Source organism: Pangasianodon hypophthalmus, chromosome 7 (genome assembly GCF_027358585.1).
Source record: "Pangasianodon hypophthalmus isolate fPanHyp1 chromosome 7, fPanHyp1.pri, whole genome shotgun sequence".
Lineage (NCBI taxonomy): Eukaryota > Metazoa > Chordata > Actinopteri > Siluriformes > Pangasiidae > Pangasianodon > Pangasianodon hypophthalmus.
Genome location: NC_069716.1, coordinates 21,441,543 through 21,467,053, shown reverse-complemented (window position 1 = coordinate 21,467,053; position 25,511 = coordinate 21,441,543). Strand labels below are relative to the sequence as shown.

Below are 25,511 nucleotides of genomic sequence, written 5' to 3'. Positions count from 1 at the left end.
TTAAATCCATACTATGTGGTGTGCTTTGGAATGGAGAGACATCAAAATTAAAATGTCCTATTGCTGTTTCTCAGTAGTATAAACACTATTTGAATTCAAATGTGAATTGCAAAGATAAAAATGCTCTTGCACATGCTCTTGTGACAGGAATCTGGTTCTCGACTCCTTTATCGGTGTCACTAGTGTTTCTAATCTAGAAGGATGACTCTCTGGCAAGCTTCAACAGAAAACAAAGCATAAATAAGGAACTGAAGCTTGTGGGATTAGAACAGGTTCACCAAAATATGTCAGCAGGATGTGTGGTCTAAAGTCAGTTCGCAGGTTTTTCAACCTAAAACAATGATGGGGAAAAAAAAAAGCTTATCTAAGCTTAGGCTCACAGGATGCCAGACATTTATTTGTTTGTACGTTTGTTAGTGTGTTGTTAAGAATACATGAAATACCTCAGTGCAATTTTAATGAGGTCAGTATGACAGATATGCTAACAGTATAACAAAAATGCTAACAGATACCTGCAAGTAAGAGTTTACAATGGTGTATTGGCTCATGCGTTGTTGGATTCACGTAAATTAGACAATAATGAATAACGTATTATTCAGATGGCAAAGGATTTCTGGACATATAGTATGTAACACTGCCAGACAATGTCAGTGTATGCATGGTTGTAACACTAAAAATTCCACGCATACTTCATACACTTAATTTTATTACAAACTTATTATTTTTACATTTATTATGAACACATCTTGTGGCTGTGCATATCTGTATATGTTCATAGGCTTTACCTGTGCAAGCAACTCAATAGCTTATGTAACACTATCAGCAGCTTTGCTTCTCTGACAACACATTTAACGTTGTCTGTAATTTATTCCTCTGTGTTTTTACTTGATTCTGGTTTGGTTTCGGCAGGTGTGAGCACTTCCTAGTGTCTTTATACTGAAAAAATACATAAAACTTCTTTTTCTACAGAATGTAATGGAATGTTTATCAAAATGTCAACTCAGATGGGATATATTATATTACCTGGGGTTAATTCTACTAGTCATTTTACAGAAGGTAAAATACAGTGTAATCTTTCTAGATGTGATGGATTTGGATGAGACTAAAATCCCAGAGACACTCCAGTAATAATTCAGTGGTGGAAAGAGTACAAAATATAGTCTCTTGAGTAAAAATACTGATACTGTAGCAATAAATCACTTGAGTAAAAGTAAAAATCGTGATCCTATGTATATTATATCTATATCTATATATATCTATATCTATCTATCTATCTATCTATATATATATATATATATATATATATATATATATATATATATATATATATATGTAATATTTTGAATATTCAGTCATGGTTTGATTAGTGGCTAGTAGTTTGAGCATGTTCCATGTTCATTACATACTTGTCAGACTGCTTCGTCTTTAATTATGACTAGAGGGGCACTATTTATGGGGCATACTGTATATTGTCCCCTGCTTCAGTTCCAGGTCAGATGGTGTCATGAGTTTTTAATTTAGTTTGATTTATTTTCTAAAGCATCTGTCATTTTGTCTTAGGTGATAAGTGGGTGAAGCAAAGCATTGAGTAACCTATTTAACTATGCTTAGACGAGTAGTAGGTTGGGTTTTTTTTTTGTTAGTCATACTCCTGAGTCTTCCTGTAATTCAAGTCCTTAAACACAAACTTAACTGTTTTAATTGCTGTTCAGAGAGGGTAATTGTTCTTTGACACCTTTTAAAGGGTTTATTCTTTCCAGTCGTGCCTAGTCATTTCCACAAGCCACAAAAGCATTACTGTACTGATAAACCAGATCATTTTATGGTCCACTGCTGTACTTTGAACGTCTATCCTTTGATATCAAGCTGCCACCTCTAAATAAGGAACTGGTTGATTTAATATAATTTAATATAGTGTTCTGTCCAGTGCTCTGCTATGTTAGCAAGTATTTATAAGATACACAGCTATACCAAAATAATTTACTCAGATTTGTTGGTCTATTTTAATCAGACTGTCTTTTGAACCATTGTGGTGTTTTATTGCTTGGTCACAGGAATCCACTGTGACCGTGAGACGTTTTCCTGTAAATCCCCCAGCCAGACTGTGCTCACTGTTGTTTATCAGTCCTCATTACAGATGAATGACAATCAATTAACTCAGCAGGGCAAAGCACTTTGTCCCCCAGATCAGCCCACAGATAAACATTTGTGACGGCTTTTCTGACCAAACCTCTTACACTGACAAGAACACATTGCTGTGTTTCAGGCTCTGGAACCTTAAAACTTTTGTTCTTTTGAAGTAAGATAATGTAGACAAATGCTATGAGGGATTTTCAGCCTGAAATTCACAACAGATATTTTAAAGGCCAAGCATGGTATAGTCTTCTACTAGAAGCAGTTGTTATTTATTGAAGTCAGTACAAATATTGCATTTGCTATGTTAATTAAATAACAGATAATTGAAAAAATATGACAGCCCAGGCCATATAAAATAATATGCACATCCACATTATCCAAAATGTCTTTGCTAATAAAATTAGCATACTGGAGTACAGTCTTCATGAACAGCTGGTGTTTTTACAGATCCATGTCTTTCCTGTGATTCAAAATTTAATTAAGTTTCAGTGTCATTGCCAATTAAGCTAGGGAATACAATAATCTTTCTTTTAGACATTTAGCTGACATCAAAATCATAAAAAAATGTAATGGCAGGCCTTTATGATTGCTGGGGGAAAAAGCTCACTGTGGGAATATAATGATCTCTCTTTTAGGCATTTAGCTGACATCTGACACGTAAAAAACCTGTAATGGCAGGTCATTGTGATCGCTAAAAAATGGTCATTGTTGGATCTTCAACAAGAATAATAACCTATCAGCATTAATTATAATGAGTATCACTAGTAGACAGCTCTTCTTCTCTCGGTGAACCACATTTTTCTGTACAATTTTCTTTTCTTTTAATAGAGTACTTTTTTGAAGAATATCACAGAGAAACTAGGAGCAAGCTGCACTGCATGAATTCTCTGAAAAGTCAGCTTTAATGGGCTCAGATCACTTCTGATGCATTTATTAAAACATTTTTTTTTAAAAATACTTACCTCATAATGCACTGCCTTGTTTACACATAACACAGTACACGGCTGCAGGGAGTGTGGAGAGCAGTGGGTAATATTTTTTGCTTTTTTAAATTAAAAAAGTTCAGAACTGTCTTTCTGGCACCTGTTGTAACTGAACAGTTACAGCCTTACCAAAGACAGTCTCTCTGAGAGAGATCAATCGTCAGTGCTTTCAAAAGATTGTTAGAGCCCGTGGCCTTGTGACCCTGGCCACCTGCCAGCTGACTCACCATGTCTACATTTGCTTCAAGAGACCAACATCAAGAAAAATTGGATTTTAACTGCTGATGTTGCTGATGATAGGGATATGTAAATTAATATACTGTATCTTGCATGGCATACACCACATTGTAGGTGTTTCTTTTAATGTTTAGTCCCTTATACTCTGGTGTTAATTCTGATATTTTATACCAAATACAGTATAGGATAAAAAATAATTCATTCCAGTGCAGGAATGCAAAACGTTCTTTACATAGAATTGGTCACTTAAATTCAAAGGCTACATCAAGGGATTTAACTTAATATTTAATATTCAATCTATATTATTATTACTTATGTTCTCTTTATTCAGAGTCAGGTTACAGAGATGTTTAAGTTTCTTATTAAAATCACCAGCATGTAGTTCATGCCTCTGAGATTTTTCATTAACAGAGGTGTCTGAGGCGAGGTTTTTCATTACTGTCTATAAAACCACCTTTAAAGACAATCGCTTGCCTTTAAATCAGGGGATAGAAAATGCAGACCTAATACTGCTTCTCGCTCATGCCAATGTCCCGCTAGAGCTTCAGCTTAAGTTAATCTTAAGGTAGATATGGCTCATAAATGAACCATTAGTGGCTAATGGCTAGTTCTGAGAGTGTAAATAAGATCTTTTTTCCTTACATGTCCCCACTTCATTGCTCCCATAACAACAACTAGCTAAGCTATGCAATCAGAGATGTAATTCATGTTATGTCCATGTCCAAAAAAAACATTGTTTCTATGGCATCAGTAGTTGTCACTTATCTATGTCTATGTATATTTGTGTAACTGCCACTGCTAGTGTGTATAACATCGTAATTATGTCAATTTACACTCACTGAACACTTTATTGTGAACGCTCGAACACCTGCTCATTCATGCAACTTTCTAATCAGCCAATCGTGTGGCAGCAGTGCAATACATAAAATCACGCAGATACAGGCCAGCAGCTTTGGGTAATGTTCACATCAATCATTAGAACATTGAAAATGTGATCTCAGTGATTTTGACAGATTGGTTTGAGTATTTCTATAACTGTGGATCTCCCGGGGTTTTCACGCACAACAGTCTCTGGAGTTTACTCAGAATGGTGCAATAAAGAAAAAACATCCAGTGAGTTGCAGTTCTCTGGACAGAAATCAGAAAGCTGAGGCTGCAGTGGGCACAGGCTGACCAAAACTGGACAGTTGAAGACTGGGAAAACGTAGCCTGGTATAATGAATCTCAGTTTATGCTGAGGCACACAGATGTAGGGTCAGAATTTGGTGCCAACAGCATGAATCCATAGACCCAACCTGCCTTGTGTCAACAGTCCAGGCTGCTGGAGGTGTTAAAAACAGCATGAATCCATAGACCCAACCTGCCTTGTGTCAACAGTCCAGGCTGGTGGAGGTGTTAAAATCACGTTCCAAAATCACTTAAATTAGCTGTTATTAAACCACTAGTGAAGAAACCAGACCTTGACCCTAACGACTTAACTAACTATAGGCCGATTTCAAACCTTCCCTTTCTATCTAAAATATTAGAGAAAGTAGTAGCGCAGCAGCTAATTTCATATCTACAAAGTAATAATATCTATGAACTTTATCAGTCAGGTTTCAGGCCCCACCACAGCACAGAGACAGCATTAGTTAAAGTAGTCAATGACTTGCTATTAGCCTCTGATCGGGGTTGCATTAGTCTATTAATTTTACTCGACCTTAGCGCAGCGTTCGACACTATCGACCATAATATCCTTCTTCACAGACTGGAAAAGGTCGTAGGAATTAAGGGCTCAGCCCTTGACTGGTTTAGATCTTATTTAACCGATCGCTATCAGTTTGTAGATTTAAACGGTGACCACTCAGCACGTTATCGAGTAGAATATGGCGTTCCGCAGGGTTCAGTCTAGGGCCCAAGCCCCAAAATTATGGAATAGTCTCCCAGTTAATGTACGTGAAGCAGACACGGTCTCAGTGTTTAAGTCGAGGTTGAAGACTTATTTATTTAACCTAGCATTTAGCGACTAGTGTTTTTATCAAAGGAGTAGATCTGGGGGACTCGTGGATGTTGAGTTTTATCTCCACACGGTGACTGTGAGTGTACCTAACCACTTTCCTTCTCCTTCTGCCGAGCTACACTCCTGAGCTGCCGGTGATCCAGACCTCCCCCCCTTCACTCTGGACCTGTCCACCGGCAATGCTTCATACTGCCACGAAAACGCTTCAGCTGTTTTCCATGGACTACACCAACACACATTGTGCTCACACACACGCACACTACAGTGTAAACCCATATGAGGATGGGTTCTCTGTTGAGTCTGGTTCCTCTCAAGGTTTCTTCCTGTCACCATCTCAGGGAGTTTTTCCTTGCCACCGTCGCCCTGCTTGCTCATCAGAGACGGCACACACACACACTTCACTTTACTTTTGTTTGTGTAAAGCTGCTTTGAGACAATGACCTTTGTAAAAAGCGCTATACAAATAAAAATGAATTGAATTGAATTGAATTGGAGGTGGTGTAATGGTGTGGGGAATGTCTTCTTGGCACACTTTGGGACCATTAATGTCAATTAATCATTGTTTGAATGCCACAGCCTACATGAGCATTGTTGTTGACCATGTGCATCCCTTCATGGCCACAATTTACGTATCTTTAATGTATACTTCCAGCATGATAACACACCATGTCACAGTGCAAAAGTCATCTCAAACTGGTTTCATGAATATGGCAGTGAGTTCAATGTTCTTCATTGGCCTTCCCAGTCACCGGATCTGAATCCAATAGAACACCTTTGAGATGTGGTAGAACAGGTGATTCGCCACATGAAAGTGCACCTGAAAAATCTGCAAGAATTGCGTGATGCAGTCTTATCAGCATGGACCAGAATCTCAAAGGAGTTTTCCCGTCATCTTGTGGAATCCAGGCCACAAAGAATTGAGGTTGTGTTGAGAGCAAAGGGAGGCCCTACAATGTATTAGTATATAATTTTAAACTTTCAGCATTTTTAAATTGTCATTGTTATATCAGAAAAGGTCTTGATTTTTTTTTAAAAAGGTCTTGAAATCCAATATTTTCCACTCAGTTGTTGTGACTCATCCTGCCTACTTAAAAGAAGTCAAATGCAGTGAAGAGTTAGAAACAGTTGGCCTGGCAGCTGACTGAATTCTCTGGGTAAATTATTTTGAGAACTGCTTTGACAGGGATCTACCATTAATCCCACTGACTTTAATTAATTCCATTGTCAAAGATTTGTGTTCCAATATAAGGATAGGATCCTTACAAACAGTTATTTGTCTACATGTACAGACAACATATTTCATTTAAGGGTACTAAAAACAAGCATTGCTGTTTCCATGGACCGTTGCTATTATGGTAGCATTTATGTAAATCATTATATATTTTACTTTAATTGAAGATAAACTCCTCTGTTGTTATTAAAAGAATGATATGTATGGTATTTCCTCTTCTACATCAGTGGCTGTGCCCAAAAGGACTATGCCAAGCACACCATGGAATAAACCTACTAAATTTGTCAAATGCTGCTACTTTTTTCAGGCTAGCTTCAAGTCTACTGGGAATCCAGGCAAATGTTGTACAAGCAGAGAAATCAATTAGGATCCAGCAGCTGGGAAAAAACTACTGCACGTGGGTGGGCTTGGAGATACATGCATGTTTTGTTTTGTGGACAGGCATCAGTTTTCTGTTTTCCTTTTGATACCGATCAGCTTGATCGAAAAAGAGGCAGGATTCATCTGGGCTTTGTGTAAGTAGGATGCAGCTTAAAGGACAAAATCCTAGACTAAAAAATAGCTATGAAGTTCAAAAAAAAATTATGATTAAAGCCCAACATTGGCAGACAGCAAATATTCATAAACACATGTGATATCACAGTCTTTGAGAGTGACATCTGTGTACTGTGGTGGAAACTGAGCTTTTGCATCTTTTTTAAACAAAAAGTATTGCGTGTATTTCAAACACTTTCATGTCTTTTATGAAAAAGAAATCCAGCTGTATTTGCTTGATATAATTTATATCAACTGTCTTGGGGTATGTGGGGACAGTTGTACCAGATGTAACAATTAATTGCTCCAATCAGCAACAAGCTACAGTGGGGACATTCACTCTGCATGTGCTCGGTAGCATCCGCTATCTGCCTGCAAAAGAATAGTATCTTAATCACAGCTCTGTGGCCAGTTGCACCAGCTGAACATATCATCACATAGTGTGAACGTAAACGAATGTACATTTGAGTTCATCCATCCAACCATCCATTTTCTGCTTATCCTACACAGGGTCGTGTGGGAGCCTGGAGCCTACACCAGGGGACTTGGGGCACAAGGCGGGGGACACCCTGGACGGGGTGCCAACCCATCGCAGGGCAAAATCTCACACACACTCACACACCCATTCACATACTACGGACAATTCGGAAATGCCAGTCAGCCTACAACACATGTCTTTGGACTGGGGGAGGAAACCAGAGTACCCAGAGGAAACCCCAAAGCACAGAGAGAACATGCAAACTCTGCACACACAGAATAAACCACACCTATAAATCCTTTTTTTGCTTTATATTTCGTTAGGGGGATTTCTTCATATGCATAGGTATGGTCTACTACTTTACACCATGACTTACAATTGCTCTTAAATTCAGCTAGTACAACTGACTCTAAAAAAATTATCAGACCCAGGTTTTTTCATTTTTTTCATCAGGTTACATCATCAAAAGTCAGATTCTTAGGTATGAAAGTATGAAAGACAGCATGATTGATAGTAGACAATGATAGTAGACAATGCTAAGCTGGTTTGCTAGCATATTAGATTTCAAGACAGCGAGGGTTAAAAGCTACAGGTCAGATGTAACAGTGTTTATTTAATAGTGTTTAGTTTATCTAACAAAACACAAAAGACATTCCACTTTCTTGAAAAATGCTTTTTGGAAATCTTTGTGGCACAATGATGAAGCTCAAAGACGTATATACACTCACCATCCACTTTCATAGGAACACCTGTACACCTGCTCATTTATGGGGTTATCCAATCAACCAATCACGTGGCAGCAGCACAATGCATAAAATCATGTAGATACAGGTCAAGAGCTTCAGTTGAGCTTCACATCAAACATCAGAATGGGGGGAAAGTGTAATCTCTGTGACTTTAACTGTGACATGATTGTTGGTGCCAGATGGTGCCGGTTTAAGTATTAGAGATACTGCTGATCTCCTAGGATTTTTTTTCACACACAACAGTCGCTAGAGGTGTGAAAAACAAAAAACATCCTCTGTGTGGATGGTCTACAGGTTGAAACACCTTGTTGATGAGACAGATCAGAGGAGAATGACCAGACTGGTCTGAGCCGATGGTATATACAGTACTGTGCAAAAATCTTAGGCACATGCAGAGAAATGCTGTAGAGCAAAGATGCCTTCAAAAATAATGAAATTAAATGTTTCTACATTAAAAAAATACTATAAAGAGCAGTAAACAGTAATAAATGAAACAAAGTCAATATTTGGTGTGATGACGCTTGCTTTGAATAGTAAGTGTGTGCGGTTTTATAAGGAAATGAGCTGTAAGTTTTACTGAGCATCTTGCAGAAGCAGCCACAGTTCTTCTGGAGACTTTGACTGTCACACTTGCTTCTTATTTTTGCAGCAAAACCCAGCAGCCTTCATTATGGTTTTTTGTCTGAAAAGAGAAGGTGTTGTCTGGATAGAGAGTTGGACTTGCAACCCGAAGGTGAGCCTGAAGGTTGTGGGTTCGAGTCTCGGGTCCGGCAGGGATTGTAGGTGGGGGGAGTGAATGACCAGCGCTCTCTCCCACCCTCAATACCATGACTGAGGTGAGACCCTTGAGCAAGGCACCGTACCCCCAATTGCTCCCTGTGTGCCGCAGCAAAAAAAGGCTGCCCACTGCTCCGGGTGTGTGTTCATGGTGTGTGTGTGTGTGTGTGTGTGTGTTCACTACTGTGTGTGTGCACTTGGATGGGTTAAATGCAGAGCACAAATTCCGAGTATGGGTCACCATACTTGGCCACAAGTCACTTCACTTATGTAATATGCTGCTTTCTTTACTGACATACAACTATTTTTCTGTAGCATTTAATTTTGTGCTGGAAAAAAATTTGGTGGAAATCTAAAAAAATTTTTCAATAATGTAGAAGTCCTAAAATAAAAATCTAGAACAAAGTTTGTAGTAAAACATATAGGGTGCCTAAGACTTTTGCACTGTACTGTATATATATTAACATGAAAATAGTATTTATTTATTTATTATGCATCATTAGCAGGCAAATGTACCAATCATATATCAGGGGCGTTAGACTACAGTATTTTACTCATAAGATACAGAAAAAGGTGATTAAAAAAGTGAAAACTGATCCTTCTCTCCCCTATCTGTCTAACAAGATGTTTTCAGTGTACACAGATGCAGAGTTTTTGGTTTGTCTTTTGATACCAACCTCAAAGTAGTATAAAAATGTGCATGTTATGATTTATTATAATCATGTTTTATATTAAATGGGTTAAGAGGTATAGATGATGTTGTAGGTATAACTGCCATAAATACAAATCCCAAAAGCTGTGTTATAGACAACATGATTTAAAACTGTCCGCACTCTGGGTTTAACTCAATTCAATTCAATTGAATTTTATTTGTATAGTGCTTTTAACAATGGACATTTTCACAAAGCACCTTTACAGAAATATATAAATTCTGAATACATAAATTTATTTTACATTTATTAATTTAACCCTAGTCTACTATAACTAATCAATAGTCTACTCAGTTCAAGGATTTATGTACCACATGTATGTTTTAAATTGGGATTCAGAAGGTGCATGTAGTGGTAGTGATACTGATCAGTTTATGTGTTATACAGAGTTTTTTCATCAATATCATGGAAATGTGATTGAAATAGGTTTTCTATATAATTATTTCTGTCCTTAGGGATTAATTTAACTAACCAATTGGCTAGATAATAGGCTTTCAGTATTCCTTTTCTGTTTATTCTGCTTTGCTTTCCTCAGCCCTGATATTTTCTGGCAAACAATGTACAGCAAAACTCAACTCTTAACTATGTTAAACTGAGAATCTGAGTATCAAAATTAATTTCATCTCACTAGGTAAATAACTAGGTTAAGTGCATTTAGAGTGCATTGAGCAACAACAAAACAGTAGCCTAACCATCATAAAATAATTTGCATATTAAGCTTAATAAAATCACACTGTGTGAAAGTTTTTTGTTTATCTAGCAAGCTCAGTGGTGCCAGTTTCACCTGCCTAAGCAAAGCAGGCTAACTAGCGTCTGGCCTTTTACTGGACTAACTAGCTCTTTAGCTATTTCATAATATATTTATGAAACAAGAGAAAGGAGTGTAGCCAGATGGAACATACTAGCTAGCGTGTGTTTATTTAGAGATTGTTAGCATGGTTTATCCCATCAAATGCTTAATAGTTAATTTCACAAAAATTCAAAATTATTTGCAAAGAAATCTATTGTATTTATCCATCAAATTCTAGGAAAGGCACTCAGCTAGGTTCACCATTCACACAAACCAAAGGTGATGGAGCTGCTTCCATGTAATTCTGGCCAGTTTAATTCTTGAATGCATGTACTGAAAAACTGTAACAACAAATGAAGGTTTTGTGTACAGAGAAATTTGAAGCTTGTAAAACTGCAGACTAAAGCATACAGATTTAATTTCACTGGATCTAAGATCAACCACTGTGCATGCTGGCAGCTATATAATAATAGGTGTGAATAATAAAGATAGAAAACAAAGAGTGAAACATCATCCTACAGCAGCAGCATTCCTCCCAGCCTGCTTTCTGCACTCCAACTACTTTCCCAATCCCGTGACCTCTCCTTCTCTCCCCAGGGGTTCACTAACTCTACTCAGCCCTGATAAATCACAGGCCTCTCTGATTGTATTTATCAGGTGATTTGAGCTCCCTGACCTCCCATACAAGCCCTGACCAAGGTTAGCTTCATTATCCAAGGCAGCATAGAGCAGGTTCCACTCAGTATTGATGTCTTTAAGTCAGAGCTTCAACAGATAATTTGTTCCAACGAATTAATATTGTACAGGGAGCAAATGGATGCAGATGATTGCAATATGGCAGTCACTACAGTTAAGATAAATGTGTTGGAGGAATGTCTGTACACATACGATGCACAGTAACTGGATGGACACAGGTTCTGAATCGAAACCAATTTAGGCCACTTCTTAAGGCAATATGATACAACCAGATAAAATAAGCTTGTCAAGGAAAATGCATTAGGTTTTCCTGATGGAATGTCTAACCTACAGTCCATTTGTCCATAAGAGCATTTCCAACACATAGCACATTGCATGAGCAAAACTGTGTTTTTCTCACTGAGATTTCAGAAAAGACCTAAAGAGGTCAGTGAGGACATTAATTAAACACATGGCTTTCCAACATAGAAGCATGTCTAATCATGAAAGATGCATGACAAACCTTAGTTGACATCTCACCCACCCACAAGCCATAAGCACATACACAAGGATGGCTATTTTCCAAAACAAGGCAATATTCTCTGTGGAATGTCAGGAGAGTGTCTTGAGGGTGATTATTTTCAAGTCTGCTGTCATGTCATTGGGCAGAGTGGGAGGGAGATTTCACAGGGACAGCGAAGGTGGCCTTACGAATATGAATCAGGCTACATCAGTTCAACGGTCCAGACTGTCAGAAGAAGGACAGGTAGGTGGAGACTGAGGCACTGTTTCAGTGAGGAGCAGCTAACAGGCTTCTTCAGATGTGGCACCTAATCAAAAAATTTATCACTCAGAACGACAGCTTAACTGTCCTGCATCCAAAGGATTGCAATGTTCCTGGAGATCCTCCACCTCTCCTGTTTTTTAGGGTTTTCTAGCTGTTGTTGCAGAAAACACCTTACAATTAACACATGGCCAGAAACAGGGTAATGGAGAGCATGTTAAATTCCACAAACTGCAACCTGACTGCTGATAGACATTTTCACTATAACCAGCACCACACTTCGGCACACAGGACTAGAGCAACATGTGGTATGATATGCCAAAAAAGAGGACATGATGCTACTTTAGAAGATCTTCAGAGCAACAGTATGCATATGTATACACATCCTTGTTTTCAGAAATCACAATGTTGAAGTGAAAGCACTATTTCCAATTTCGTGATGGCTAGAGACAGGGTGGTGGAAGCCAGAGCCACCATCATGTCACGTTCTGCCAAGCTGCCAACAGATTTACCAAAGACTTACCTGGTAGATATCAGAGACAGGTCTCAGTGTCAGAGAGCAGTCAGTGTGCATGAGAGAAGAGCAATACACAAAATGATACGCAGAAATGCAGAATGTGAAGTTGTCTGCAACAGTGCTCGGCTGAAGAGCACAGAGTTTTTGGACTGATGGTATTCTTAGTTTGTGACCAAGCGAACCAGTGTCAGAATGCATTTATTGATAGAGACTTCAAAGCACTTCTGAATGTTGCTCTGGATAAAGGCGTCTGCCAAATGCCATAAATGTAAATGAAGAGCATACCGTTGTCCTGAAGAAGGAAAATATTTAAGTGAAAGCACTGGTGTTTCAAGGGCTTAATGGACCATTTAGTCTATAACTGCTACTGCTACATCAGCTCTAGAGCATACTTATGCCTCCCTTAATGAAGAATCTGCTTCTCTCAAACGAATGGAAATAGTCTAGTTGGGCAGGAGGTGCACTCTGGAGCCTTTAGTTCTATTGCTTTTTGTCTGGTGACTACCGAAAGTTTACTGCCATAAACCTGGGCGTGGATGATCAAGATTTCAAAAGTAATATCAGTTTTGTTTACAGTTGCAAATTACAGTTAGCGTATGACCATAAAAACCTTACAGATAATGTCTTCCTGTTTTTGTCATTGGTTGCGTATGTCATAAGCATTAGAGAACAAAACAACTTTTTGGCATGTGCCATTCTGGTGACAAATTTAAGAGACAGGAAATGAAAGTATTTCACCACTTAAAGCAGTTTGACTACTTCTCTTCTTATTCACCCTAGTTACACACCATAGGTCCACACCACTACCAAGATGAAATATATTTGAACTGAAAGGCCTTGGCAGACAGGGAACTGTTAGGACTTCCTCTGAGAAACATTACCTGGTTTGTAAGTAAATGAGGATATATAAAAAAAATCACACATGATTTACAAAGGTCTAATGTCAAATGAAGAAGAAAACAGTAAAGCTGAAAAACAGTATAAGATCTCTGAATATGAAATGTGTTTTCATCTGAAATGTGTGTTGTAAACCTGTGAAATCTCTCAAGATCTAGCGTCAACTTATGAAGAATATAGTAAGGCTGACTGACAGTAGAAGATCTGTGAATATGATGTGTGTTCTCATCTGATCTGTGTGTTTTAAACCTGTAAAATCTCTCAGGATCTAATGTCAGGTTAAGAAGAATACAGTAAGGCTGAGCGACAGTAGAAGATCTGTGAAGATCATAAGGAGTGTGAATAAGGAGTACATAGAATACACAGTGTTGTCTTATACCGAATATAATAAATGTTTGGAGACAGGAGTGTAGTCTGTTTCAGTCTGATTGCATTTACTGTTGCTCTGTATTAGTGTACTTTTCCCAAACTGACATCTTGTTGCCTTGCAGGCATCAAAACAAAACTTGTAAGTGGAGTTAAAGCAGTGGGAAGCGGATGTGCATTGAAAAGCCCATAGTTTGCTTCGATTGAAACGCGTAAGATGAAGTGTCACATGCATACAAAGCAACGCGGTGTCTGCGGTTCTGCGGGATACAGTGGCACGGCGTGTGGCCAGTGCAGATCACGGAGAGGAGGAGACTCGACTCCACACAGCAGTTTACTTTCTCACCGTGGAAACGGGGCGAGCGCGCGCCTCCACAGTTCAGCCCCTGTGCAGCGCGCGGGCTCTCGCGCACGCCAAGAGCCGCTCACTTCTCTCAGTTTCACCGTGTAAACGCCGTCGCCTGACTGGAAAGCGCTTTCTGGAAAATTATTCTTTTTTATTTTGGTTTTTATGTTCATTTCTCGCTTGTTGTCGTGGGCTGATACTGCGCGAGTTATCGGTAAACCGAGAACTTGGCCATTTCCGTGTGTACTAACGTATTCAGATGCGAGGATGTGCTTTCCCACATGAGGGTTTAGAACCGTGCCATGGTTTTGACCCGAGGTCTCCTCATGAAAATGGTAAGTCATTTCTTTCCCTAATTCGTACAACTATTTGTTAGTTTCCTGTCAGAATTACTGTGTAAACTATAGTTTTAGAATAAGGCAAACAGCTTGTGTTTTTTTCTTCGGTATCCTGCGCGCGCTGAAATCCCTCCACATCACCACACCGGCATGTTTTTACTCTGTTAACATATAATATAAAACCTACAACACCAAACGTGTGATATTTTTATTTTTTATTTGTTAATAGATAGTTGTTAACAGAATTTCTTGAGCCTAGGAACTAATTCAATAAGTCAAGAACTTATTATAAATAAGACACACTGAGTATTGTGTATGTTTTAACGTCACGTTAAATTTTATTCAGTTAAATCCACAAAGAATATCGCGATACACTTCGTGATTTGATTGGAATAGTTCAAAATCATCCCTGAGGCGTCTACATAAAGGTCAGCAGGCTCTTTCCTCAGATAAAATACTTACAGACATCCCAGAAATAAAAAAAAGAGAGAAACTTCTTTTTAAAAGGTTAGACCTGAGAGATAAAGAGTTAAATGATTATACAGAAATGGTGTGTCTCAAAATCAAAATCAATTTTTTGTCCCAACATGAGGTTAGTGTGCTTTTTTATTATGTATTTTTTTGGGAGGAATATATATTCATTTTGAACATAATACTGATGGTATGAGATGTTTGACACTGCATTATGTAATCCACAGTAGTTAAATGGAAAGTACAGTCTATCTCAGGGTAATTGACCTTGTTCAAAGGTTCAAGAGCCATTGAAACTGTCTTAGATAAAATCACCTGCATGAGCATGCGCTTTGAGCGTATCCACTGGTGAGGAGCGAAACTAGAATTTAATATAAATGCATTTGCTGAATGTTTCCACTTTCAATTCCCCTTGCTCATTATTTTGTCATGTATAAGGGAACCACACATCCAAGGCATTTTATTGGTGCGTTTCAAGCCTATGTTTATTTTATGTTTGGGTCTCAAGTGCAGTGCCAACAGAGGTTCTCATGCGGAAGCTGTCCTCACACAGTCACATGGATGTGCTGATATAGCACACGAGAGCTCAGAGCAGAAGAACTTTATCACAGACACACAGGATTGCCAGGTCAGTTTGTGCTTACGCAATAGAGAGTGCATTATTTGATAGAGTGTCAGGCGTGAAAAGGATGTTTGCTGATGGATGGCACTGCACAGACTGCCCATCAGTGGATCAATGTATACCCACTCTCACGTCACATTATGGCCTTGCGTCAGTCTCACCCAAAAGACAAAGGTGAAACCTGAGAGCCAGCAGGAAGCAAGTGTGTGCTTCTGCTACGAGTAGCAGTGTCTTAGCTGTCCATAAACATCTGTTTTCTGTGGTCTGTTTGCCATCAGTGCATGTGTTGCTTAAATGTGCAATAAGAGATTCCTGTGCATTTTGCTTGGCACTCACACATGGCTGGCTTGCTGCTGGTCACATACTCACTTGGCTTATTTATTACATGTTCGATCAAACCAACGCAGAACAGAATTGACATTTACCCAGCTTATAGTTTGATAACACCCACACAACATCATTTGGCATTATTAATTGCACATAATAGATTTGACTGATTCTTCAGTCCTTTAAACTCCTTACTTGGAAATCTGTGTCTGTATTCACAGATACCTTATCTTTCAACTAAGAGCAGAATGCCACTTCAGAGATCCTTTCTACTTACCTAATCACAATACTACTGAGAATTTCAAGAATTCTTCGTAAGAGGAAATGCATGCTTAAGCCAGTTTCTACAAATGCTAAAATGTTTCTTAAAAGGATTTTGGATTTTAGCAGTGATTGCCTGATACAGTAGCAATCTGCATGTAAATCTCGTAAATGACATCCAAATGTCTGTTTCTCTAATTAAAAATAATAAATAAATTACACAATAAAAATGCAAGTTATTTCATAGATGCAAACAAAAGTATAAATGCTTCTCAAATATGTGAAAATGTAGTATTAACTTACTTTTACTAGAGTATTGATTTAAACAGCCTTCAGAAAAAGTGTCAAACTCAAGGCCCGCAGGCCGAATACGGCCCACTGCCTCCTTTCATTCGGTGTGCACATAGTTGAAAAACATAATGTTGAAATGGCCCATAGTACCTGCTACTCAATATTTTCATGCTATCTAGAATTCACAGCAAAAAAAAAGAGAGAGAGAGAGAGAGGCGTTGATGGAGCGTGAAGATGAGAGATGGGAAACTAGGCAGAACATAAATGAACGTACTTGACATACAGTTAGGTCCATAAATATTTGGATATTGACAAAGTCATTGTTATTTTAGCTGTCTACCACAGTAAATCTAAATGTGAGGTTATTTACATCCAAATTATTTTAAGCCCTTTTTTTAAAGGACCAAAAGTAATTCGGCTGCTCACCTTTTTCATGGCCATGTGTGTTTTATTTCCTCATTATTTCACTTACAAGATAAAATGGTCTAGAATTGATTTCAAGTGTGGCATTTGCATTTGGAATCTGTTGCTGTTAACTTTTAATATGAGGTCTAAGGAGCTGTCACTGCCATTGAAGCAAGCCATCATTAAGCTGAAAAATCAAAACCAGCCCACAATAGAGATGGGTTTAGGTGTGGCCAGTTCAACTATTTACTGGTAACTCAGGAACACCAAAAGGCCTGGAAGACCACAAAAAACTACTATGTTGTATAACAGAAAAAAGTATAACTTTCCCTGATGAAAAAAAAAATGTTAAAATATTATAATTGCATCACCTTTCGTCGAGGATCCTGTGGAGCTTGCTGCTCCTAACTAAAAGGATCTTTATGGCGCACTAGAATCTTCAGGAATAGACAAAATCTGTTAGGGTTTTCCACTTCTTATATGGTTTATATACATTTTTATATATTTTTTTAATTGATTAGCAGGTAACTGACTTACAGAATATTGGTCATTAATCTGTTATATGCTTTTATAATGTGTCTGTAGCCTATTAGGATTTCCCAGAGTAATCACTGCTTTAGACTGCACACACATCACTATTAGAGCATCTCTGTGGTGCATGAATTTATATTAAAAGGAAGTCAGTGCATAACCTCAAGAATTTACACACTTTCTAAAATATGTAGTAGTAACAAAGTGGGCTTTAACAGAACATGAATATAGAACCCCTTAAGATCTTTTATCCCCAGTTTACATGACTGTGATCAGTCCTTGACTACTAGCAAGGCAAACTGGCCAGGGTCAGTTCATAACTCATTTTCTCGGGGAGTGTACACTTTTTCAGTGTGACTGCCTTACTGTATAGTTACACTTTAAAAATATTTTCTTAAAATGTTCCTGTCCATTCTGTATTGTAGATCAGTTTAATGGGGTGCTTGGAGAAAGAGGGTACACCTGCATGAAGTACCTGATGACTCCATATCCAGAGCCACTGCCTTAACCTCAGAGTCCATTTAAGCAGCTCATGCAACAAACTAGAGTCAGGATAGAAATGGCCTCTGTCAAGTCAAACTTCAATTGTTTAAGACTGTCAAGTGTAGACCTAGCCAAAGCATGTGACTTAACAGTTCTGCACAGCATAGCCATGATTAGGGAGAAGAGACTCCCTGATCTGGTGCATCCTATCACCATGGAGCAGTCAGAGGCCAGGGAGTGAGACTGGCCATTGCAGAACAGTTCTTTGTTACTGATTGAATTTATGTTACCATTCAAACAACGCACAATGAACAGTGGACACACTCTTTATAGGACCAATATTTTTTCGTTTAGTGATTTGTCTTTTCTGCAAAGAAGAAGAGAAGAGGCTACATTATGACGTTAAGTTTATGTGAGAAGTACATTACAGCATATTTCAATTCTATACCATTTTTCAGTAAGCCTATTTAATTTGATAGATGCCCACAACCAGTTTATTTACTCCTTAGTTGTAAGAAATATAAGACCTGGACAGCAGTGACAGTATTGCTGTTATAATTATAGGCCTATATTTGAATTCTTCAGAGGGATTCATTATTATTGTTTGTTCTTAGGCTGTAAAATATGGAGCCTTAATCCACTCCATCTCCAGCTTTTCCAACAAGTATTTTAACAAATGTGAGATCTGCCCTTTTTAAAGTGAATGCCAACAGGCTTCGATGAGCAAAGACTGGTTTAGCTTAACGAATTGTTACCTCACCTTGCGATACCAGTTAAGTCAGTGTGTGACTGTTTGGTTAAGTGAAGCCAGCTATCATACTGAAACCCTATGTTTTTGAACTTACTGTGTGGTACAGCACTCAGATCAAGAACACCCTCCAGGAGGCATGTATTTGTCAAAGTCAGGGTAGCCACATATGTGTCAAAGTCAGCAATCAAGAGAAGACTTAAATTATGGCTTAAGGGCTCCCAAAAATGCCGATATGGCCAAGGCATAATTTGAGTTTGACACTGCTGCCCTAAAATAGAGGTATCCACAGGACTATTCTTTCTTTCTTTCTTTCTTTCTTTCTTTCCTTCTTCCTGTCTGTCTGTCTATCTAATTAATTAATCCTTGTCCTGCCCTCTTGCTTGTACCCACCCATATTGGTACAATATATAAAGAAGTAAGTAATTAAATTACAGAAGCTCTAACCAGGAGATATACTATATAGGAATGAAAGAGTGATTAAAGTCCAACTTACGCCAGAATCAATAAACACGTAGCACAGCATGACACTTCACCTTATACACTCCCATGTTATAATTCGCCTTGTTTTTGTCCATTGATCTCAGTTAATCTGTATTGCATAACTGCATTTTTGCTTTGATGGCAAGGTAGTGAAGAGTTGACAAAACTTTATTCTCTGGTGATACTGTATTGCTTAACGTTCTAGGTGAGGTAACTGCATACCTGACTAATTCCACCATCATTGCTAAACCTTCATATCTGGTGCAATATCTTTTTTAAAGCGCAATGTCATTTTTCCAACACGTAACTCTGATGTGAATTGCTGGCAGCAGGCATTTTAGGATTATCTGTAATTCCTTCTTAGGAGGTGTTGTAGGTTTAGGAGCCGGTTTGAGTGCTAAAATGCTTTGGGGATTATTTTTAGACTGAATAATACACCAATTTTCAAGGTTTTATCCTAAACCAGCCAGTTGCAGCTATGTATAGCCTAGTTTTATGAATTCATCACCTGGATTTTATCAGCCTTGCTCTCACAATTGACTTCTGGTACAGGCTTCTAAAGTAAATACTGGCCTTGGTAAGATCATTCATAGCTATAGCATTCCATCTTCCTGGAATAAATTACAGTGAAAGCCTAATGCAGTAGTGAGTCTGGGCAGTTACTGATAACTCATTAATGATGTGGCTAGTTTTATTTGTTAGAGACTTTAGTGATGGCAGTTGATCAATATTTTATTTCCTTTTGACAGAACTGGTGTCTAATAATTTTTTTAATCACATTTGTTACACACATAATGTTCTTAAGGTAATTTGTTTTTTTATTTTATGTTTAAACTAGACACACATGGCGCTGTTCTTCAATTTGTGTTCCCATGTGTAAATAAAGATTAATCATGGTGCTTCTTTCCATTTTAAAAATAGTTGTTTAAACAATGCTGAAGCAATAGGATTAAAGGCTAATGGATTTGACTCAACTTTAAAGATTTAAAAGGATCTTTAGTGTGTGTGTGTGTGTGTGTGTGTGTGTGTGTGTGTTGGTGTGTGTATGACCTAAAGTTTTGATTCAAACGGAGCTGCCATGAATGCAACAGTTGTGGGAGGGAACTGGGCTCTTGTTCAGCCTCACTTTTCTAAAAATGGCCACTGAACCCAGACATCAACATCATGATGAATACAGTTTGTACCCCTCCCTCCTCATTTGAGCTAGGAAATTACATTTTAGGGAGCAAATCCATTTGTCTTTTTGTCTGTGCTTATGGACTGATAACATGCAGTACAACAAGCTGGTGGCTGTTATTGTAATTAGAATAAGGAGGGTATTAAGGTCAGGATAATGCCACGTTAAATCATATTAGTTTTAGGTCATTTCTCCAATAGCTTTGTAAATCTACGATTCATCTTCTGTCATCACAGTTACAGTAAAAATGATCAAAAAAAAATTAGGATATGGTGGCATGGAGGTGCAGCGGGTAGCATTGCTGCCTCACAGCTCCAGGGTCCTGCACTAAAAAAAAAGGAATATGTGGTCAGTCAGATTTAAGAGAACATGATTTCACTGCTTATCCAAACTTAATTTAAACAGGTTTCTACTTTCTTACTCTATGTTTTTATTTATTTATTTATGTAGATTATGTAGAGTGAGAGTGATGAATTCACGTAGCATTAACGTAAATCTCATGAGAACACTGGCACTGACGGGGGACCTATAACTATAGTATTAAATTAATGCAGCTCAAACATATACAGTAGAATAGCACAGTTTAATGTGGCTGCTGCCAAACGCCAGCGCTTTAGGTTTGAGGCACAGCTCAGGTGATAGTGTGGAGTTTGATTTTATTCAGGGCTTCAAAAATACATGATCAGATCATGTTAGATGTACAAAAACAAATTGTGTTAGTATAACTCAATTCAATCACGTGGAATAGATGTACACATTTGAATTAAGTAAATTCGATGAGCTTTTTTTTCAGTGTGGATTCAATCCTGACCCTTTTGCATGTTTTCTGTATGTCCATGTGGGTTTCCTCAGGATTCTCTGCTTTCCTCCCACCTACCAAAAACATGCCAGTAGGTGGATTGACTAGTCTAACGTGCCCCTAGGTATGATTTGCATCCCCTCCGGGGTCTATTCCCGCCTCATGCCCAGTGTTCCTGGGATCCACCGTGGCCCTGATCAGGATATAGTGCTGACTGAAGCTGAATAAATGATTATTATCAACTATATAAAAATGACTTAACATATAATTGCATGACCTTTTTTAACATGACGTGAGGCATCAAAAATATAAATTTAAATATTTTTGTTTAGCATTACTGTGAATAGGATCTTTTATTTACCTAGGACATGCTTAAACATAAAGTATACACACACACACACACACACAGGCAAACTCTATTAATTTTACTGTCAATTTAAGAAACAAAAAACACACCCATTTACTCTGGTAACTTGCAGCATTTGTATAATGTTAGACAAGAGTTTATTGATTCCAAGTTAAATAACTTGTGTCTCTTACCAATTTAAAGTGTGTTTAAATGACAAATCTGTCTGAATTCACAGGAAAGTTAGTGGAGATTACAACTTTCTTACAGCTTTCTTATAATAATGAATAAGACTAGCAGAATGTTGTGCCCAGTTAAGCATTAGTGAACGTGAACACTGCCACCCATATTTGAAATATTCTTTTAATTTTGAGGGGTTGAACAATATAAGATAAATAGAAGAATATTTAAAAAAAAATCCCTAAAATGTTTTTGGGACATAAAAGCATCAGAGAGGGTTACACTGGAGGTGTGAAGCTCAGATATCACAGCCTATTCCCCACTCATTAGTGTTGCCGTGGCCCAGCAGTATTACAGTGCATCTGGGAGAAGATCAGAGCAATGTGTGTGTCTGTGGAGCAGAGAAAGTACTGCTATTAGGCCTGTGCTACTGTTCATTTAGTCCGGCACATTGACTCTAGGTGGTCTTTGCAGAGAAAGTGTTCTGTTATAGTGGAACACACAGAAAGCAGCATCTGAGCAGTCTGGTCGGCATTTTGTCTTGACACAAAGAGAACAAACCTAATGTACTGGGGTTGCAAAATGTATTGGGTTTGCAAAATGTATTTATTTTTATTATTGTAAACAGTCACATCACGAAAGAAAAGAAAGAATTAATTGAAATTGTCATTGCAGATCTTAGCGTAAGTGCTATAGAAATTTCTACATCAAAAGGTGTGTGTGTGAGTGAGTGTAAAAGAAAGAAAACTGCTTCAGTATGAGCAAAGCAGCTTCATAGTGACAAAAAAGGCAGAATTTATAGCAGACTTTAAAAACTAGCCTCAGTAACTGTATGAAGTTCATTATAGTAGCAAGCTACCACATTACTGTGTGTAGAAGGGTAAGGTTGTGTTTGTTTGCACGTATGTGTGTGTTGGTGTAAAAGGCACCTGTTAACCATTTAAAGTTAAAGAACATATAGAACATGAGCTGGGGCATCTGCTTCAGTACTGTTACACTCATCATTGTGGTACTGGCTCTCCTAATAACTGTTTCAGCCTTCACACTTTTCACTGTAATAAACTCCAACTCCATAGTTCTTTTGAATAATTTAATGAAGCTGGTATTGATTATTTTTTTCAAACGTTATAGTGTATTTGTCTTACATTTTGCATGTCCACCCATGAAGGAAGTAACAGTACTCAATAGGCCATATTTGAATGGCATAATTTATGATTTGTGACATAGATGTTGGAGCTCGGATTCTCAAAACACTTAGATAAATTATTATTGATTACATTTTTACTGACCTCATCATTCCAGCTCTTATTTAATGATCTCAGGATAATGGGTTGCACTTGATGTCGACTGTTAGGCATATTTTACAGACTTGCCTTTAGACTTGTACTTGTTTGGAAACAAGCAGGGTGAAGTTATTAAATGCATTCAGTTAACAGTCGAACGTATTTATGTCCAGAAAATTGGATCATATGTATGGCTTTTATTAAATGCAAATGTTGGATTAAATCTACATATAATGGAAAAATCAATGGAAACAAACATGCTAAATCAACAGATTGGGATTGTGATTTGAGTTGTCATTTTGAGTTGTTTGATTTAAGCTAAGCTCAGGAAAATTTATGCATGTGCTTGGTAAAACACTCCATTATTTCTCCCTCTCAAAAACAAGCGCTTCAGTTTAAAACCCCTCCCACCAAAAATCCACTTAGTTTTTTTTACAGCAGAAATAAAAAACAGTATCACAGAGTGAGCTGTCCAGTCCTGTCCCGCAGCGAGACAACAGGACCTTGCTGTACTGCCTCATGATATGAGTGCCTACGAGGTGAAAAAACACACTCCTGGTGCTGTCAGCTCTCAGCTCTCAGTGTGGACAGAAACCAAACCCAGGAACAGAGTACTTATGCTCTCCAGGTCCTGCATGAAACGTGGGGGACCTCGCCACTGATTTATACCTCTCTCCTCTGCAAAGCTGGCCTGGGGAAATCTAAAGTTTATAAGTGTGTCCTGGAATGTTAAAATGTTCCTTATGTTACAGTCCAGATTGATTGGTGCTGGCCAATGTAAATGTAAATTTCATTTCAGTTTGGTGGTGGGAGAGGGAGGCTTTTGAGATGACTGGGTGACAGGTCTGTGTGTTTTGGTGATACAGAGTAGGATATCTGGCTTCTGTCTGATAATTCGTCTGATTTGTTTTTTCTATATATTAAGTTGGATTGATGAATTCATCATCATACATTTAGTCTTCAGCTGTGCAAGCGCAGTGTGTTTCTTAGTCTTTTGCTTTTCAAACTGATAGTCCTCAATAGATGACAAGTCAAACCTCACTGTGGTTTGTTATACCACAAATATTAATACTAGAATTTTTCAAATATGAGCCAGTATGTCCTCATACTCAAAAACACTACACTCAGTCATCCTGCAACTTGAACATCTATTTTTTTCTCTCCCCAGTATTGTCACCTGCCAATTCCCAACCACCAGCCAGATTTCCCCTATCATATGATAGCTACCAACCAAGGAGGGTGAAGGCTAACACGTGCTTCCTTTAACATGTGAAGCCAGCCAGCCACATCTTTTCAAATTGCTGCTTATGCTGCATCGCATGGCGGCGTAACACACTCAGAGGAAAACACTATCTGCCATCTTTGGCATTACATGAGCTCACAGAGCCCCACAATTGGCTAGTGTTGCTGTGATTGACAGGGGAAATGGAGTATGCCATCCCACTCATCCAGAGAGCACACTCAATTTTGCTCATGAGTTTGAATCCCAACGAGGCCATAGACGACAATATCTGTTACACATATCTGTTGCTGCACTTGGGAGTCTAATTTAAACATCTTTGAACAGATATCTCTACAGGACCTGCATATAAAGACCTAATATAAAGATCTAATATAAAGTAGGTACATCTTTCATATTTTCAGACCATTAAAATAAAAAACAATGACGCCTCAATAATAATAATACATGGCCTTCACCCAAATACCTTCCTATAGACCAGTATGACTTTTAAACACCCCATATACTCATATTCTTACAGAAATTCTTACAGAAATCCACAGTTGGTGCAGTTAGTCAACTTCTAGTACAAATGCAGTTGCTGAAAAATAAGCAGACACAACAAATCTATGACAAACATCTGTTTATTTTTATACTTCTTACATAATCCATTCCAATGAATGACCATGTTTTTCTGATGTACCCCAGGCTAATGTTCTCACCACTTACCACTGGCATGTCTTATGCCAGGCCTCAAATGCCCATACCTATAAACTTTCTAATGCTTTAAAAACCCAGCCACTTCTTCAGTTCCCCTTCTTCTCTTCCAGATTATTAACCATAGTTGCAGCTACATTCGCAAAGTATTTGCCACTAAATAAGTTGTGATATAAAAAGCTTCCCATTTAATACATTTTCCATTAGTCTAATCAAAAACTGGGTCATGCTTGCATAGCCAGAGATATAGCAGATCTAGAGGGGAATTGGGAGCCTCTACAACACAAAGTCGGCATATTTACACATGAAAAAAAACGTATTAGAATTCACAGAGGTTGACGTACTTGATCTTTCCTGAGCCAATAGGATGACCATCTAAGGCATAAATCTTCAAATGTTTGTGATTCACTGCAAGCAGGATGCCCAGGCGTTTGAGAACCATCATGTCTATCAGGTTCTTCTCTGCTAATGGGTCTATCAGAGCGGACAACAGTGCAGGGCTTTCGTTGCAGGTGTCCCAGAAAAGCACAACATCCACCTTTGTACGAGTAGGGGAAATTCAGCAATTTAATAGTGCCACACTGGCTAGTGAGTGTAGATGTTTCGAAAGGCCTTCACCAATTG

General features: G+C 38.2%; 1 protein-coding gene across 5 annotated transcripts in view; it reads left to right on the top strand.

The window, feature by feature from the left end:
* Positions 1–13,809: 13,809 nt before the first annotated feature.
* Positions 13,810–25,511, top strand: part of htr4 (5-hydroxytryptamine receptor 4) — an 80,917-nt gene continuing 69,215 nt past the window's right edge. For 2 of the 5 annotated variants that reach the window (XM_053235519.1, XM_034306020.2), the window contains exons 1-2: positions 13,810–14,541; positions 15,524–15,643. Coding sequence is in view for 2 of the 5 variants with exons in the window: in XM_026917903.3 (XP_026773704.1) it covers positions 14,466–14,541 (76 nt within the window). In the remaining 3 variants the exon portion in view is untranslated. The remainder of the gene's footprint in view (positions 14,542–15,523; positions 15,644–25,511) is intronic. The other 3 variants (XM_026917903.3, XM_026917902.3, XM_053235520.1) reach the window with 3 other exon arrangements.